Raw genomic sequence first — 17205 nt, forward strand, 5'->3', positions numbered from 1 at the left:
GGAAGCAGCCTCGCCTCCATCCCCTTTAGACAAGTGTGAGTGTGGGAGTTCGGCCCAGCAGCAGCAGCAGTAAGCAGGCACACCGAGGACCTCATACACACGTCCCGCATATATGGGTGTGATGAAATTCAGAGTACACAAAGACTCTGAAGCTAGCTCATTATTTACAGCTCCTTATTAGAATTGTCTGTTCCACCTTAAATACTGCTCAGCAGGTTGCAGTACTAGTTATTTTACATGGAAATGTCCACATTCAGAATAAATCTATTTGCACATGAGCAAATTTCCCAGGTCCATTTTACAGTAAAAAATGTTTTAGGCCAGAAATGAATTAGCTGATATTTTACACATGCTGTTTTACCCTTAAAAAGTACATTTTCTGTAGCCCAGCACTTTTAAACTGTAGTTTTGTAAAGATAACAGTGTTGGGCCAGATAGGTAACGCTTGACACAATTTCTAATAGTTCAGGATGTTGAGTGGGCACAGAGATCATCGCCATATTCAGATTTAAAACGTGTAAAAACTTTATTTCTAAAACAGATTTCCTGGCCGTAAGCCTCGCCGAGTTGCACCCCCTACAGGCGCAATACGGGTACTGCAGCCGGCTGAGCGGTATTTAAGGTGGAACTGACACGAATAAGGAGCTACTTCGGCATTGTGGTTTCGGATGTGCAGTTCAGTTCACAGCGCCCTTCCTTGGTTTCCTACTTGTTTGTTAACTTACAAAACACTGCTGAACATGCTGCGCACGGACTACAACCCGATTAAAATGCACTTTGTATGTGACAGAACACTCGCCTGGTCCCTCCATCGCTAAAGGTTAAAGGAAGACATTCATCTAGACTCTTCTCCGTCTTGGCCCATCGGTGGTCAGAACAGCTCAGTCACTGAGTATTTTCAAACGGCAGCTCAAGACCTTCCTCTTTAAAGAATATTTAGATTAACTTGTAACTTTCTTATTGTCGAACTTGTTTACAGAATCTACAACAGAGTGAATAAAAAGATTGTATTCGTAGTTGGGGTCCTAATGAACTGGAACTGATCACTTCCATCGATGATAACTTGAAAGCACGTTGTAAGTCGCTCTGGATATGGGCGTCTGCCAAATGCCTTAAATGTAAAATTACATTTTGCAATTTGGCAGACACCCATATCCAGGAAATCTTACAACCCAAAAAAATGGCAGTCCTCCTGGGGCAACTCGGGGTTAAGACGCTTGCTCAGAGACACGGTTTGGGGGTCCGAACCTGTGACTCAGCGGCGTTCTGGTTCAGAAGACGACTGACACGGCCGCGCAGGGTTCGCGCAGTATTGACGGTGTGGAAGCGGAACCGGGGCGCAGCGTCGTCACCGGGCAACGTCACCGGGCAACGTCACCACGCACTCCGCTTAAGCTCCGCCCAGACGCGTGGACCCGTACGGCCGCCGTGTTCCCTGCCGTTGCCGTGCAGTTCGGTTCGGGTTTTAACGACAAGCCGCCGTAACCGCCGACGTTTCCGTGAAGCCCGAGCGGCCGGAGAGAGAAGACCGGAAGTGCTTTTCGAGGCGTTAGCCGGGTTAGCTGTAGCTGATTCGTGCTGCGATATCTGGTTATGTTTAGCTGAGGGTGTCGTGCTGAATCTTTTTTTTTTTTTAAACGCCAAATATAAAGATATTTTGTAGATTCATGTGTAGTAACTCCATGAAGTTTCACTTACAGGACTTTTGCTCTGATTGTTTTGTGTCCTAGAGTCGTCCATACAGATCACACGCTCAGCCAATCAGCGCACAGCATAAATTCAGAGGTAACAAGACATAATCAAGGCGCGTGTTTATTTATTGAATTGATTGGTTTCGTGAATTTTTCCGACCTTTTATTGCTCATTGGCAATTTGAGAAATTGAGGCCTGGACTTTGGCCAGAAGGTTGCGGGTTCGAATCCCGAGCCGCCAAGGTGCCACTCATTTACATTGCATTTATAGCATTGATCAGACTCCCTTATCCAGAGCGACTTACAATCAGTAGTTACAGGGACAGTCCCCCCGGAACAACTTAGGGTTAAGTGTCTTGCTCAGGGACACAATGGTAGTAAGTGGGATTTGAACCTGGGTCTTCTGGTTCATAGGCGAGTGTGTTACCCACTAGGCTACTACCACTCAGCAAAGCACCGTCCCCCCACCGGCTCCCACTGCTCATCAAGGGTAATTGTTAAGAGCAGAGGACACATTTTGTTGTGTCACCGTGTGCTGTACTTGCCGTGTATCACAATGACAAACACAACCACTTTTGCTTTTAATGAAGTGGAAATCACTCTTGTTCATTTCAGCAGTGCCTTACTGAGGATGGCAGCACCAGACCCTCGTGATGCGGGGGCTTCCTCTCGAGCGTCCACGCCTGGTGCTGCAGGTCGAGGGATGCTAATGGGCCGCAGATTACCTGCCTCAATTTCTCCTGGGCGCCTGCCTTCCATGAGATCCAGGGACCTCACTCTGGGAGGAGTGAAGAAGGTAAATGTGGTTATGGGTAGGGATGGGAAACACCTTCATACTACATGAATGAAAGACTTCAGTCAGAATTGCTCATCACCTTTTATTAATCCACAGAAAACCTTCACCCCTAACATCATTGGACGTAAAGTTAAAGAGGAGTAAGCGAATAGGAGCAGCACTGTACTCTTCAGTACAATAAGACTTGTATTACAGCAACATGTATTTGAACTGTTCCTTTCTGACAGACAAAAGAATAATGAAGGACCGAAGCGAGACAAGAAAGACTTTGAGCGGGGCCGTGGTAGAGATGGGCGTGGTAGAGGCCGAGGTCGACCAGAGGTCATCCAGTCACACTCTATTTTTGAACAGGGGCCTGCGGAGATGATGGCCAAAAGAAGAGGTCTGAGGATATTTTACAGTGATGTGGATCTTTACATCACAATAGTAGTTGTCTGTATTACACAATACAGACTTGATTAAGTTTTTTTTTTCCCCCCCTTAGGTGCCTATGATGATGCACGAGAAACACCCAATTCTGGCCCATCCCCAATTATTAATATAAAAAAGGAGAAGCGAGAGACAGAGGAAGAGACCAAAGAGATCCTGCGCCAGCTTGAAAGAGATAATGTAGGTCACTGTTTGTCCTCCTCAACAAGGATCACGTTCTCCCTCAATATGCATATTCTAGTCCAGACAACCTTTAACGCTCAAAGAGCCATTCGTGAAAGGGGTTCGTCTTCACCTGCGACACAGCACAGCACCCAGTGAAATGTGGACTCTGATTTTAACCCTTCCCCTGGTGAGCAGTGGGCAGCCATGTAAGGCGCCCGGGGACGGAACTTTGGCGGCAACCTTCCAATTACGGGCCTGTTTCTTTAACCGCAAGGCCAACCATTTCCACAAAAGGGTGGTAGTAGCCTAGTGGGTAACACACTCACCTACGAACCAGAAGACCCAGGTTCAAATCCCACTTACTACCATTGTGTCCCTGAGCAAGACACTTTACCCTGAGTGTCTCCAGGGGGCCACTGTCCCTGTAACTACTAATTGTACGTCGCTCTGGATAAGGGAGTTGGCTAAATGCTGTAAATGTAAATGCAGAAGATAAATTCCTTTTGACATGTAATATGAATATAACACTGCATATGCTATTTGTACTTTTGAACACTGCCAGGACACCTTTTTTATATACTAGCACGAATATCAACAACAACAACATTTATTTCTTATATAGCCCATAATCATATGCAATATGTCTCAAGGGGCTTTGACAAGCCCTACAGTTGACACCCCCCCACACTTGACCCTTCTGCATAAAAAAAAAAAAGGAAGAAACCTTGGAGTGAAGGAGTGATGCAGTGAGGGACCCTCTTCCAGGGTAGAGTGAGAGTGGTAGTAGGGTGGTAGTAGCCCAGTGGGGCCACTTACTACCATTGTGTCCCTGAGCAAGATACTTAACCCTAAATTGCTCCAGGGGGGACTGTCCCTGTAACTACTGATTGTAAATCGCTCTGGATAAGGACGTCTGATAAATGCTGTATCTGTGAGCCTGAAAGTGATGTCAGTGCAGGGTTTGTGATTGTCCAATAAGAAAAAAAAACGTCCTACAGTTGTAGAGGTGGAGAATATGCGTGTAGAAGCTGAAGTAACAAATGTTTAACCACCCAGACAAGTCTAAAAACTAGGGTTGTGGCCACTGCTCACCGAGGGTGATGGTTAAAAGGAGAAGACACATTTTGTTGTCACCGTGTGCTGTGCTGTGCTTCACAATGACTTTCACACGCCTTCGGATTTTTCGTTTTTTCTGTTTGCTTTCGCCCCTCGAGCTGTGTTTTGTTCCCTTATGTGTAAATCCTTTGTGTCTCATAATGTCCTGCTTCTGCGCCTTCTTCCCCCTTGGACCCAAATTAAAATAAAACCTAAAAATATAACACACTTAAATAATTCTGTATTTTACGGAGCCACAGTGTAGGGATGAAAGAGCTGCGGGTTGCTGTCCCCTGTTCTAGACGGCCCTCGATGTTCTTCGTGATTAGAAGTGCAGTGCGTCGTGAAGTCTTGCTTGTTCGGTGCTAGTTGGCAGCCTTCATTGGGTCACCTTGCGAGCGTTTTGCCGGAGATCTGCAGTGGTCGATGTGTTTTGTCTGGCAGTTCTTAGATGACCCGTGTCTGAGGAGTGATGGAAGGAGCTACCCTGTGCAGCTGCCACTGGTTGTTTCTGGCTGGATCTTTAAAGAGGAACTGGGTGGAACCATTAAGAAAAAGTGTGAGACCGATGAGGAACAATGTGAAAACCCGAGCACGGACGGCACTGCGCCTGCTGTCAAAGGTAACGTCAGCTAATCTGTCCACAGAAGTACCCGCTACAACCAACATTGTGAATTTGGGGTTTGCACTACATGGTCCACAGTGGGGATGCTAGTCATGAGCTATTAGTTTTTGTGCTGGCATGCCTCTCAAAAATTGGTCTGGTGCTGTGGGGTAAATGTGTGGTTGAACCCCATGAGTTCTCCCACCAGCCCACCCCAGGACCAGTTCCTAGGGAAACATGGGAAAGTACAGGAAGTTAATACACAGTATATGTCACTTTTTTTTTTTTTTTTCCTCCAGTGAAGGAGGAGCCACCAGATGTGACTGAAACTAAAAAGGTGGAGTCTGCCTGTAAGGCTCCACCCCTTCCTGAATCTTCTGAGCTGCCTCAGCTGTTGGAGGCATGGAAGCAGTGCAAAGGGGAGGAGCTTCTTTTCATGCAGCTCCCTGATTCGTTGCCAGGGCAACCGCCCACCACTGACGTCAGGCCAGTCAAAACAGAGGTTCAGTCTGAAGATGGCCAGTCTGTGCTGCAGCAGACAGAAACGAAGGTGGGTTCCATTCTGTTGCAGTATGCAGAGCATCCTTCTACTGTAGTCTGATCCCGATCTGGGGGTAATTAATGGATCAAACTAACTTGACAAGGTCATTTGATTCATGGGATTTTGCTTCTGAAGTTGTAGTGGATTAATGGCAAATTGATTTGTACATTGTTAAACCACATAATAACGAGAAACTAGTAATAATGTAAAAATATAAACGCTTATTTGAGATCTTTAGATCTCTTGCTAACTGAAAGCAAGCTCTAATCATGAGAGATGTTTTGATTTGGGTTGAATTATCATTTGTTGTATATCTGGATCTGTGATTAATACAATCACTTTGTGTAAAATTGCATTTTCTTTATTTTCTTTTTACTCTGTCAGGTCTGGAACACTACCTTAATTACATTGTAATTGTACTTGTGAAAGGAGCTACACTTTTAGAATGATTAAAGTTAATTATGGCTGCAAAGTGAGACACATCCAAGTCATACTTTGACTTTATGAAACTTGTATGCTTGCGGTGAATGGAAGGGAATGTATTTGATGTCACACCAGGAGGAAAGCCATGAAGAGAACAGCTGTTCCCTAAGGGACCTGCAGGAAGGGTTGGTGGGTCGGATGCTGGTGAGAAGGTCCGGTCGAGTGCAGCTCATTTTGGGGAATGTTTCGCTGGATGTGGCACTGGGAACTACTTGTTCCTTCCTGCAGGTGCGGAAGCCACAATTACATCTTTCTGTATTGATTTGCATGTTGTATCGATTTCCAAAATGTTTATTGAATTATCTAACTGAATGAATATGCATAATTTGTGTTGTAGGCTGTATAATTACAGTGTGCATAGTAGAATTGTCAGATACCTGAGTTGTAAGTTTAATTGCAATTATATATATATTTTTTTTTCAGGAGCTTGTGTCCATCAGAACCGAGGGCCGAAGTGGAGACCTTTCTGTACTGGGACACATTAAACACAAACTGGTTTGTTCACCAGACTTCCAGGCCTTATTAGAAAACAGAGGCTAAAAACTTCTAACTGAAGTGTGTGTGTGTGTGTGTGTGTGACGGGAATATGCAAGAGAAGATTTATTTGTTTTTAATTTAAGAAATTATTTTCTTTTCCTAAAATTGTCTATAACATGCTTGAAATAAACTGTGCCAAAATGAGGTCTGAATTGCTGTTCTTTAAATAATTATTTAAACTGTTGTTCTCCTGTTTACTGGCATTACTGAACACAGAAGTAATTTAAATTATTAACGCCACCATCACCTGAGTATTACAATGGGTCTGAAGGAGTGGTGCCCAATTTAAGGAATCATGCAGGAATAAATTAATATGAAGAAAATTTTTCTGTAGAACGACAAGGTTCCTGCCCTGTAATCCGGCAAATCACGGCAACTCGGGTGAAAAGTGGGGGGAAAAAAATGACAAAAATTTACCAAAATATTGCTGAACGAAAGATATAAATTTAGCTACTTAAGATACTACTGATCTGCACTTGTTCACATCGAGAAACGCGCACGCCAACACAGTAGGTGGCGCTAAAGCGCCACACTTTGCTCCGGTCAATCTGTGGTCTCACGAGATTGGGCGATATCTTCGCCAGACATGGCGCTCGCCTTGCCTCCACGTGTGGCCTAAAACTCATTTTTAGAGCTGTTCTTATGTTATGTTGTTAAAATCATCCGATCAGTATCGATTAAGGTTGTTCTGTGTCGGGGAGGTATTTTTTCCACACGCGGAGATCCCTCAAAAGGAGAATAAGTAAAAATGCAGCACGACGACGTAAGTGACTTCTTTTAAACTGAGGAATAGTAAGATTCCAGTTTGTATTCGTAACAAGATTATTTTTCGCCTAAAGGTTATATGGGATATTATTGGAAATAAGCAGTTCTGTTCCTACAAAGTGAAGTAAGTATGTCCTTTCTTTTAAAACTACAGTTTGCAGCAGTCTGTTCTGTGATCGTAATAATAACAATACGGTACGTTCCGAAATTGAATATTTTCACTTTCCCTTTATCAGGACAAAAACGCAGAATTTTTGCCGCAATGAGTACAACATTACAGGACTTTGTAATCGGATGTCATGTCCTCTTGCTAATAGCCAGTACGCGACGATACGAGAAGAGAAGGGTATGCCGTCTAATTTGATCATGTGCCTCGGTCGACATGTTATAATTAATCCGTTGTTTCAGCTTTAAAATGGCATTTAATCTCTTCTTATAGGTCAGTGTTTCCTGTACATGAAGGTGATTGAGAGGGCAGCCTTCCCTGCACGGATGTGGGAAAAGGTAGGCGTTTAGAATTTTATTTTCACGTTCTCAGTACATCTAGTTATTTAAACTTTATTGAAACTCCCTATATGAAACCTTTACATGTTTTACTTGAAAAAATCTATTTGGTGGAAGCCCGGAAGGTGGGTGATTTTGGCCATAAACATTGTTTTGACACAGATTCATTGGTTTGCCAGGTCAAGTTGAGTAAAAACTATGAGAGAGCACTAGAACAAATTGATGAGAATCTCATCTACTGGCCCAGATTCATCCGGCATAAATGCAAACAACGCTTCACAAAGATCACACAGTACCTCATCCGCATCCGCAAACTCACGCTGAAGAGACAGTGAGTACAGTCGGAAAAGTTTCAAAAGTTGTTCAATTGAACTCTTAAATTGAATCACCCCCATTCTTCCTTCCTCAAGGCGGAAGTTGGTGCCACTCAGCAGGAAAGTAGAAAAGAGAGAAAAGAGAAGAGAGGCAAGTGTTTAAATTAATATTTTTAAAATAAATATTACTGTATCATTTCAATAAGAACACTAGTGGATGGATTGATGACCAACAGGGATTTTGTTGAAGGATCTACTGGAATAATTTGCGTGTGTCCCTACAGATCTTTAAAGTTATGTAACGTTTACTTATGTTTAAATGTCTGTCAAATTTGTCCTCCTTAGGAAAAAGCTCTTATTGCAGCTCAGCTTGACAATGCCATTGAGAAAGAGCTTTTGGAGCGACTTAAGCAGGGAACGGTAAATGCATATTGTGTTTGGGATTTATTTTCTTCTGTACGCACTTTTGCGTGACAGTCCTTATGAAATATTTGATTGTGTGGTCTGCTGTGAAAAATTGTTTTTGTTGTTTTCTTTTCCAGTATGGAGATATCTATAACTTCCCCATCCATGCATTTGATAAAGCTTTGGAGAAACAGGACGAGGGGAGTGAGTCTGAGGAGGATGAGGTGGAGGATGAGGAGGAGGATGATGAGGTGAAGGATGCTCATTCCAATTTAATGACTTTCCAAATCTTATTGGTTTATTTCCTTTCTTTCTAAATCTCTGAAATATTGTATGTGTTCAGGATGTTGGACATAAAGAATTTGTTGCCGAGAATGAAATTGAGGAGAGTGATCTTAGCGACTTTGAGGTAGATACCCGAAGTCATTTACACAATATTTAAATGTGAGTTTGGTGAATTTAGCAATTAATGAGAAATAAATTTTTATTTATTTGTGCACAAAGGACATGAACAACCTGAAGGGTAGCAGTGAGGAAGAGGAGGATGATGATGAGGGTGAGACCAGTGAGAATGAAGAATCAGAAGAAGAGACTGAGGCAAAGGGCAAGTCCAAGGGAAAGACGCCGCTCAAAGGACCTGTCCGGAAGAAACGGGCGTATGTGGAGATAGAGTATGAGCAGGAAACAGAGCCTGCACAGAAGAGCAAAGCTACATAGGACCCACCTCAGCTATCCAAAGCCAGACTGACTCCGAGATCGACCTATCAAAATGCATCTGCCAGTACTTCTGTCATGCAGGTGCTAATAACAGCAATGTACAGGCTGTGTCTTTGGACAAAGTATTTCAGCTTCTATTGTTACCACATGACAGTAAATCGTGTTTTCTTTTTATATTCTCATAGGCTACATGTTTTATTTGTATTTCCATTCTTTCATTTCCTGTCCTGCATGTCTGATCTGAAAAACGTCTGGTATTGTGTGATGGTGGTGTTCAGACATGATGTGTAATTCCATAAATTAATTGGTCTTTCAGTCTGTAATCAAAATGGCAGAACTGAAGACCTGATTTTGCAATTCACACACATTTGTAAATATAAAGAAACCAGGACTTTATTTGAATGTACACTGACGATACCAGTCTTTATTTACAATATTCACAAAAATTGAGTGACGTCAGCGACGTTGTCACTCGCGCGGCGGCTCCTGCGTAACTTTTCTAATGCACTGCAGAACTATGTCATTTGCACAGCTGCTGTCCACCTCCATAAGCAGCACCTGTGAAGAAGGAAACATGGATTAGATTCCTGATACGCTTGCATCATGTATCTATGAAGAGTCCATAAACAGAGCTATAGTCCCAAAACTTGCATTGAGGATGGTCAAACCAATGTGGTAGGTCTGCTCCATAATGACCCAACTATGACTGGGACTCTGGGACAGGTCAAAAATATGTTTCATGTTGCCTGAACCATTCTTTCAATGATCAGACCCATTTGGATTCTGGTGGTGTCATCTGAAATACACTGTACAGTACCATACCATTTTTATTTATAAGGGACTTTTGGCACAACAAAGGAGCTGACCAAAGTGCTGTACATTCAAGTAAAAAATTAAGTTAAATTACCAAGAACAGGACAGGCATGGACAAAAAGTTCATTAAAAATAAAGAATAAAAAGAATTCAGTGATTTAAAAACAAGAATTTTAAAACGGACTCTAAAACAGACAGGGAGCCAATGTAGTGAGGCTAAGATCGGGTTATGTGATCTCGCCCGTCACGAAGTATATTATGTAAAGATTCAGTATATTCAGGTAGTCTGCTGATTATACCGAAAGTATAAGAAACGTAATGTTGCCTCCACAGGTTTGTACAGTCTGAACTATACATAATGGGTGCATTGTTCATGCACTTCCCTTTGTACCCTGATATGCACATCACTGAAACATGGCTGATATCTGTTTCAGAATCTAATCTTCGTATTTCATAGGCAGTTGTGAGTTGAACGACAGTTCAAGTGATCTGTGACCGTGGTCATTCCTTTTTCCACTGAAATATGGGTTGTCCACTAAGTTTTTAATAATGTAATAATAATTCTTTACAAACAGTAATTTCTTAACTCAGTTTACTAATTAGTCATTTACTGATCTGCTTAGTCATATTATTTGCTTGATGCATAACAACCGTGGGATGTGCTTTCCCACATGGTTCTGAAGAAAGAACCACTGCATCAGTTAAAATTAAATAATCAGAACAAACATTCTAATCATTGCAATAACCAAATTTATTAATTTTAAACCAGGTTATAACTGTATACTACCTTGAGCTTGCCCCGAGTGCAGAAGTCCAGCAGCTGTAGACAATGTGTTGCTTTGCCCAGAAGCTTGTCTTTAATGTCTGGGCTCAGTGTCTCCATGGACACATCACACAGAAACCTAAGCAGACTCTGTCCAAACACAGCCAAACGACACTCCATCCTGACAAACACAAAAAAACATTTCGCAGTGACACTGAATTAAGTCATATAACTAATAAAGATAAAACTGTTTTGGGAAATAGTTCAAATCTGTAACATTTTTTCCATTACAATATGTACGGATGAATGTATGGACTGACCGGGGCCAGGCAACCTGAAGTGTCCTCTCAAGAGCGTCCAGGATGCTTAGTCTGGCCTTTTCCTCTGGGCTGTCGGAGATCTCCAAATAGCTTACAATAACCCGCTCCAGCCGCTTAAGATGCCGAACAATCACAATACCCATCCTGGAATGAAAAAGAGACACTGAAACATCTAGTTGTACTAAGATGGGAAATGCACAGAGGAAGCAGCCAGACTTACTTTTCAATGAAAGGAACAAGACTGCCAGCGTAGACACAGCGAAGGTCCAATTTATGTTCCATTTCCATATGAGTCAGGACAAGACGCAGCACCTCATCGTAACGATTCATCTTCCTCAGCACTCTGGCTTGTGTTGGGGGGTTCTCAAGGACACACAGAAGGTCTAGAAGGCATGGCAGCACAACCTGTGAAAATGACAGAGCACAGGATTTAAAACTTTATTTCCAGAATTTGCTCGAACCCTAGGAGGACTTGAATGCAAGGTAAAGCGTTGACTTAAACACTGTGTTATGATGCATATAAGAGTTGGTTTTTAGTTATATACGTTTGGTTTTTAGTTTTCACCTAATAAATTTGCCAAAACCTCAATTACACTTACATGTTGCATTGTGGTGATGTGCTGTGAATCCTTTATGGATGCACAATGTACCAAGTTATTAGATGGGTGATCTTAGCAAGGTCTCCTGCTATGGATGGAATCATGGAATGTGCCCAAGGTCTCACCTGTATGAGGGGTGCCTCTGGTGTGTACAGGTGGTTGAAGAGTGCATGGTACAGCACCTGAGCTCTGTTGAATTGACACAGGTCAGCAGCTGGCTAAGGGGGTGAAAGAGAAGCCACATGAACATAAACAAATATATTTCCACATACAGGACACACGACATTGGTCACACTGAGCACAGATCTCACCACATTGAGGATGATGTGGTGCAAGCAGTGGACTCCCAACACTTTGTTTTCGGTCCTGAAGTCATCAGAGATGAGGAGAGACGGAGGAAAGATCCTCACCAGGTAGTCTGTTAGGCAGGGCCTCTGAACCTGGACCAGCATCCAGGTGAAGACATGCTTTGTTGCCTCATTACGCTTCCAGTTGTTCCTGGTTATCAGATACCGATAACAGCAATTAAGCTTATTTAACAATGATTGTGGAATATGAAAATATAGTCTTACTCAGTGAAGACCTATAGTTATTGAAGTAGTTGCATGCAAAAAGTCATGTGTGGTGTTAAACTGCGTACTTGTTCAACTGCGGCTGAAGCAAATCAAGAATGGCCTTAAAAACTCCATCTCTTCCATCTGCAGAGCTTCCACATAACAGTTCTGAGACAGACCTGCAGCCTCCTGCCTGGGTGACCAATGCCAGCAACTCAAAAGCATCTTTTCTAGAAGCTTTATTAGTCCACACATGGTCCTGCAGGTGAGCCACAGCGAAGACGCACACTGCGGGCGCGAGTGTCCATGCGAGGTCCCATGTCAACTCGTCTCGGTCGGAGCTCCCAAGTCTGAAGTACAGTGCTTTCAACACTGCGCTCGCTGCCTGGGCACGAACCGGAACGTCCTCATACGAACTGGGAGGTAACGTCCCACTGTCCGATTCACACACGGGCAGGTCAGCGCAGCGCGCCAGGACATGCGCCAGGTCCAGATACGTGCCCCTCACACCGCTCTCCGAAGAAGGGAAGAGCCAGGGCGCATCTGCTCCGCCAATCAACTGCTCCGTGGCGCCCATAAGAGCCAGCCGGTGCTCAGAGGAGGTGGCCGACTCCAGCTGACCGCAGATCTGCCGGAGCACCTCGGTCACAGGCCTGCGGCCTTCCAGAATGCGCCGAAGGTCCATCCTCAGAGAGCAAGACACCAACAACAAAATCAAAACCCCCCCAAAATACACCCTTCATAAAACCTAAAAGCTTATCTAAATACTTTAGAATTTAGTATATCACACAGAAACAAACGATGAATAAGCACACACATACATACTACTTGGTGCAACAATAAAATGCTTCCCCTTTCAACTAAGGTGTAAACACGCTCGGTTCCGGTGCCACGTCAATTTAGTGCGCCGACACAGTGTATGTGAGACTTTTTTTTGTGTGTGAAATAAATACTACGCAAAGTGCATAGCACTTTATACTGGTGTACGCGGCGACGACTCGAATAGTGACATCGCTTATCCTTCTTTTCATACAGATCGGGACGCCAGCAGATTCGTCAAATTCTGAAATTAAATAAAAAATAAAGAAATGCATTTTCAGAAAACTTTTTTAAAAAAACAAAAATGTCCCCTAATCCTGTTTCTCAATATACTTATTTATACTCAATAACCTGCTGTATGTGAAAGACTAGCAGAGATAATTATTTACATGACTTTTTTTCGACCCAAGAATGTCCTTATATAGAAACAAGCTATATTTATATAGCTTGTTTTCCCATTTTTCCATTTTTTTTTACCCCAGAATCTACCTGTCCATAGACACCAAACATTCACGTTTCGTTGTGTGCACCATGTGTTGGGCTGCAGTGTATAACAATCATTTCACTTTATTGGTGTGAAAGTGAAGTGATTGTCATTGTGATACACAAGCAGCACACAGCACACGCAGCACACAGTGAAATGTGTCCTCTGCATTTAACCCATCACCCTTGGTGAGCAGTGTGCAGGCATGACAGGCACCCAGGGAGCAGTATGTGCGGACGTTGCGCCACTTCCTTACCCATTGGGCCACCACGTCCCTGGAAATTAGCAGGAGGTTGTGTAGACCTCTGGGTTATAGGCCACTCTGCTACTCAGTAAGGTGAAGTGATTGTGATACACTGCAGCACAACACATGGTGCACACAACAAAATGTGTCCTCTGCATTTAAACATCAACCTTAATGAGCAGTGGGCAGCCATGAAATGCGAACCTCAGTGGAACCCTGGAACCCGTAACCACAAGAATGCCCTTACCTCCCTGGTTAGCATGGGGATCCTCAGCTGGCTTGCTTTGAAAAATAAGCCCTGAAAGAAACTAAAACGAAATACACACAAACATAGTAAATACACAAAACCCTGAATAACTTCATTTTTACTCATCCCAAAATTTTACACACATATATATATAGTTTATATATATATAAAAAACTCTCTAAGAGTTATCTAGTAAAGAGATTCTCTACTAAACTCTGACCAAGTATTTCCTTATTCAGTGTTCTGGTCAACACGAAAAAAATTAGAACCCAGCTTTCCATGCATGACAACTTTACCCGAAGGTACCACACTGCTTGCTAAAAGTCACAGTGTGTCTGTCCTTCAAAGCTATGGTCACATGTATGCATCTTTAGTTTTGGATTCCCAGCTTTCCGCGCGGCTCGCTAAAAACCTGTAACTAACCAAACTACATCGATTTCCAAGACTCAAATTACCACCATGGCTGGTAATTTTGATAATTTTGTAATTGGCTCTCAACTTGACCAAGTAATTTATGAAATAAATCTAAAAGATTTTCGAAAAAATGTACAAAAACCCAAAGAGGGCACAAGGATCAAACACATAGCGACCCTAAAAGAGTAATTTGAATTGGATTGCACACAATTTACGCAAAGAGCTGCTTTGCGTAAGAACTAACTGATGGTATAAAACTCCACTCAGATTATGTTGTGCTTCACACATAATTAATGTAATAGCTGGCCAACACCATATCATACTGTGCATATGTGCACTTCAGTATTTTATAACTTGTGTGCCAAAGGTGTAGCTGGGACCAGAACGAAATTTGAATTTGCTAACGTCCACTACATCATGGACTGGTCCAGGACTCTTTGGCCTTGAAAGATCTTTAAGCAATTATCCTGTTGTCCAGGACTGACTACTTCGATATTTGTATTTAGTAGCGTCTACTACATTATATTCATTTGGTCCAGGAACCTTTGGCTTCTTCAATTCACATAAGATTCTTCCAAAGGTACAAGCTGGATGACTTCTATATTTGTATTTATCAGTGTTCACCTGTTCATAGGCAGCTGGTCCAGGAGCCTTCATCATCTTTGGTTCTTTAATCAGCACTCCGAATGTCCAAGTTGGTCCATTTCGGGAAATATACGCATTGCATGACATGGAAGAGTGTGAGCTCGGTGAGGGTGTGATGTCCTTTTATAGCTCTTTAATTGTTCGTCCCATATGCCATGAAGGAGCATGTGGAAAAATTGCATTATAACATTTTTCAGGTTCATGATCTGCTGGTCCTGGAGTGGCCCTATGTGATGATGGTGTTATTTTTGCTTGGTGTGGCCTCCATGATCCAACCCATTGTGTTTCTTATAATTCTGTTTATTTCATTTAAAACATTTGTTGCATGAAAGTGTTTAAATATATTCTGATAGTATATAAAATATTCTTACAAAAAACAAGAATTATTGACTAGAACAGTTAGAAAGTTAGAGAGCAGTGATGACCGGGCCCTCATGCACATGCCACACCCCATGATGTTATCATTCAACAGTGCATGCGTGCAAAAGTGGTCCCATTCCTCTTTTCTGTTGTTTGTCTTTTTGACAAACAGTGTGTTGTGTGACTTTTCCTTACTGTTTATTCTGAAAATTAACGCTAGTTTGAACAGGCCTGGGCGGTTTGGTCCCAAGAACAAGACGGTAAAATACAATCTGTTGCTTATGCTTGCCAGACTCTCCTCCCTAGCTCTTTACATAGCTTACTTCAGACATCATCTTCGTACAAGAAGTTTGATTGAACATAGAAGACAGCATAAAAGACAGCAGCAGTGGGTTGTATTTGTTATCTTATGTGATGAATTTTATTTAAGATGTAACATCATATTCACCTTTGTGGATAAGCATGATGTTTAATTAAGAACAAAAGAGTATTTTATGTCTGACAAAAGATCATTAGAAACTTTCTTAACACAATTTCTAAACTAAACCTGAGGGAAACATTTTGTGGTTAAATCAGAAAACTCCAAGCATACTATAGAAGCCATGTTTCTTTTTGATAATATTACAAGTAGTAAAAAGTAGTGGTGGGCCGTTATCGGCGTTAACGTGCTGCGTTAACGTGAGACTCTTATCGGTGATAAAAAATATCGCCGTCAATCTATTGACAAAGTTGTGTTGGGAGCTGGGTCTATACTACGCAAGCTATTGTGCCGGAGTTAAATGGTTACACTAGATTTATAAGTATATTTCTTCTTTCTTGTGTCTTTTAGTTTCTTATTTCCTAAAGACTTTTATTTTGTTTTTGAGACCCGGTTCAGGTCTCTTGGACACATGGCGGAGCTGTGAGGTGCGTGGGGTTTGTGTGCAAAAAGTTATTTCTTTCATTTTAATTTATGTACATATTAGAAATATTTTGCATGTGTGTTATTTTATGTTCTTTTAATACTGTATATTGTAGAGAGAGGTGCAGAAAGACGCGATGTTCTGACGCGACCTTGCTTTTTGTACAGAATACGCTTTGCACAGAAAATCTCTTGGGTGTCAGCTCATCATTTGTGGTTCAAGAAACGAAATCAAAAAGTTACACAACGCAGAAAAAGAACTGCTACACTATGATGACTTTCTCCTTGATATTTTAGCGCGGATGTATACCTAGCCGAATTGCACTGTAGGGGGCGAGAACGAGTCTTCGAACAGTGAAATTACCACATCAAACGTGACGTGGTAACATGGATGCAGCTATTTAACTGAATAAACAGTTGGTAAACTTATTGAACATAATTTATTTTCATCACCAATTATCACAGTAGAACAGCTTTCTCAAGCAGTTTGTGATGCATTTTGGAAACAGGAGATGAGCTCCTGGTCTAATGTGCCACCTGGCTTGAGAAACCCATTAGTCATTATTTGTGTAGCACACATATTCTGAATGCCTTCGGCAGAATTCAAACGAGCCATTTTAATCTAGATTAATTCCAAGATTACAGTGAGATTAATCTAGATTAAGAAAAAAATCTAGTAAAAATACATGTCCAGGTGTAAAGATGTAAAAGTTTGTGTAAAAGTTTGCATTGGAAAAGAGAGTCTGTTAGGGTTTTCCCATGTGAAGAACTTTAAATACACATGTCCAGCAACCCACTACTACCAAGCTTTACTTAAGTGTATTACTATTTACTATGATCTTTATGCAAAAGGTGAACTTGAACTAAACATTCTTTCATAGGTCAGCATATTTTATAATAATCGCTTTAATACAGAAGACGTTGCCAATTTTCATCTTATATTCATTTAGTACAGACCACTGTTCCTAGTGACATACACTTCTAGTTCAGTGCTTC

The 17205-nt window shown here is 42.0% G+C and overlaps 3 protein-coding genes across 10 annotated transcripts; 2 read left to right on the forward strand and 1 right to left on the reverse strand.

Annotated features, from left to right (window-relative positions):
• The first annotated feature begins 1400 nt into the window (after window positions 1-1400).
• polr3d (polymerase (RNA) III (DNA directed) polypeptide D) lies at window positions 1401-6486 on the forward strand. 6 transcript variants are annotated; one of them, XM_028996501.1, is made up of 11 exons: window positions 1401-1557; window positions 1731-1785; window positions 2106-2181; window positions 2307-2487; window positions 2584-2627; window positions 2715-2869; window positions 2972-3096; window positions 4621-4798; window positions 5080-5330; window positions 5880-6032; window positions 6228-6486. In XM_028996501.1, the coding sequence occupies exons 4-11, from the start codon at window positions 2323-2325 to the stop codon at window positions 6342-6344; spliced, it is 1188 nt and encodes a 395-aa protein (XP_028852334.1). In that variant the 5' UTR covers window positions 1401-1557; window positions 1731-1785; window positions 2106-2181; window positions 2307-2322; the 3' UTR covers window positions 6345-6486. The 6 variants fall into 6 exon arrangements, with proteins under 6 accessions (XP_028852334.1, XP_028852335.1, XP_028852333.1 ...); XM_028996502.1 differs by having other exon boundaries at window positions 2310-2487; XM_028996500.1 differs by lacking the exon at window positions 2106-2181.
• Window positions 6487-6895: 409 nt separating this feature from the next.
• On the forward strand, window positions 6896-9226 carry mak16 (MAK16 homolog (S. cerevisiae)). Its single transcript, XM_028996007.1, has 10 exons — window positions 6896-7104; window positions 7181-7230; window positions 7343-7452; window positions 7546-7610; window positions 7790-7941; window positions 8021-8075; window positions 8270-8344; window positions 8467-8580; window positions 8673-8738; window positions 8834-9226. The coding sequence occupies exons 1-10, from the start codon at window positions 7090-7092 to the stop codon at window positions 9044-9046; spliced, it is 915 nt and encodes a 304-aa protein (XP_028851840.1). The 5' UTR covers window positions 6896-7089; the 3' UTR covers window positions 9047-9226.
• Window positions 9227-9417: 191 nt separating this feature from the next.
• On the reverse strand, window positions 9418-13099 carry tti2 (TELO2 interacting protein 2). 3 transcript variants are annotated; one of them, XM_028996008.1, is made up of 8 exons: window positions 12917-13099; window positions 12182-12781; window positions 11853-12039; window positions 11667-11759; window positions 11163-11347; window positions 10943-11086; window positions 10647-10803; window positions 9418-9604 (listed from the first exon to the last, which is right to left on the reverse strand). In XM_028996008.1, coding segments are annotated over exons 1-8 (1458 nt in total). In that variant the 5' UTR covers window positions 12919-13099; the 3' UTR covers window positions 9418-9514. The 3 variants fall into 3 exon arrangements, with proteins under 3 accessions (XP_028851841.1, XP_028851843.1, XP_028851842.1); XM_028996010.1 differs by having other exon boundaries at window positions 12921-12941; XM_028996009.1 differs by having other exon boundaries at window positions 12182-13099.
• Between the last annotated feature and the right edge of the window lie 4106 nt (window positions 13100-17205).

The sequence above is a fragment of the Denticeps clupeoides genome, chromosome 11 (assembly GCF_900700375.1).
Source record: "Denticeps clupeoides chromosome 11, fDenClu1.1, whole genome shotgun sequence".
In the NCBI taxonomy this organism is placed as follows: domain Eukaryota; kingdom Metazoa; phylum Chordata; class Actinopteri; order Clupeiformes; family Denticipitidae; genus Denticeps; species Denticeps clupeoides.

What these genes read in the sequence shown, in the direction of transcription:
- polr3d (XM_028996501.1), top strand. Translation starts at nt 2,323, where the DNA reads ATGGCAGCACCAGACCCTCGTGATGCGGGGGCTTCCTCTCGAGCGTCC. An exon ending in GATGATGGCCAAAAGAAGAG is followed by an intron (nt 2,870 to 2,971) that starts GTCTGAGGATAT and finishes TCCCCCCCTTAG; the next exon opens with GTGCCTATGATGATGCACGA. An exon ending in CACTGCGCCTGCTGTCAAAG is followed by an intron (nt 4,799 to 5,079) that starts GTAACGTCAGCT and finishes TTTTTCCTCCAG; the next exon opens with TGAAGGAGGAGCCACCAGAT.
- mak16 (XM_028996007.1), top strand. An exon ending in CTGCACGGATGTGGGAAAAG is followed by an intron (nt 7,611 to 7,789) that starts GTAGGCGTTTAG and finishes TTGGTTTGCCAG; the next exon opens with GTCAAGTTGAGTAAAAACTA. An exon ending in AAACTCACGCTGAAGAGACA is followed by an intron (nt 7,942 to 8,020) that starts GTGAGTACAGTC and finishes TCCTTCCTCAAG; the next exon opens with GCGGAAGTTGGTGCCACTCA.
- tti2 (XM_028996008.1), bottom strand. An exon ending in ACCACATCATCCTCAATGTG is followed by an intron (nt 11,760 to 11,852) that starts GTGAGATCTGTG and finishes TCACCCCCTTAG; the next exon opens with CCAGCTGCTGACCTGTGTCA. An exon ending in CAGAGGCACCCCTCATACAG is followed by an intron (nt 11,348 to 11,666) that starts GTGAGACCTTGG and finishes TCATTTTCACAG; the next exon opens with GTTGTGCTGCCATGCCTTCT.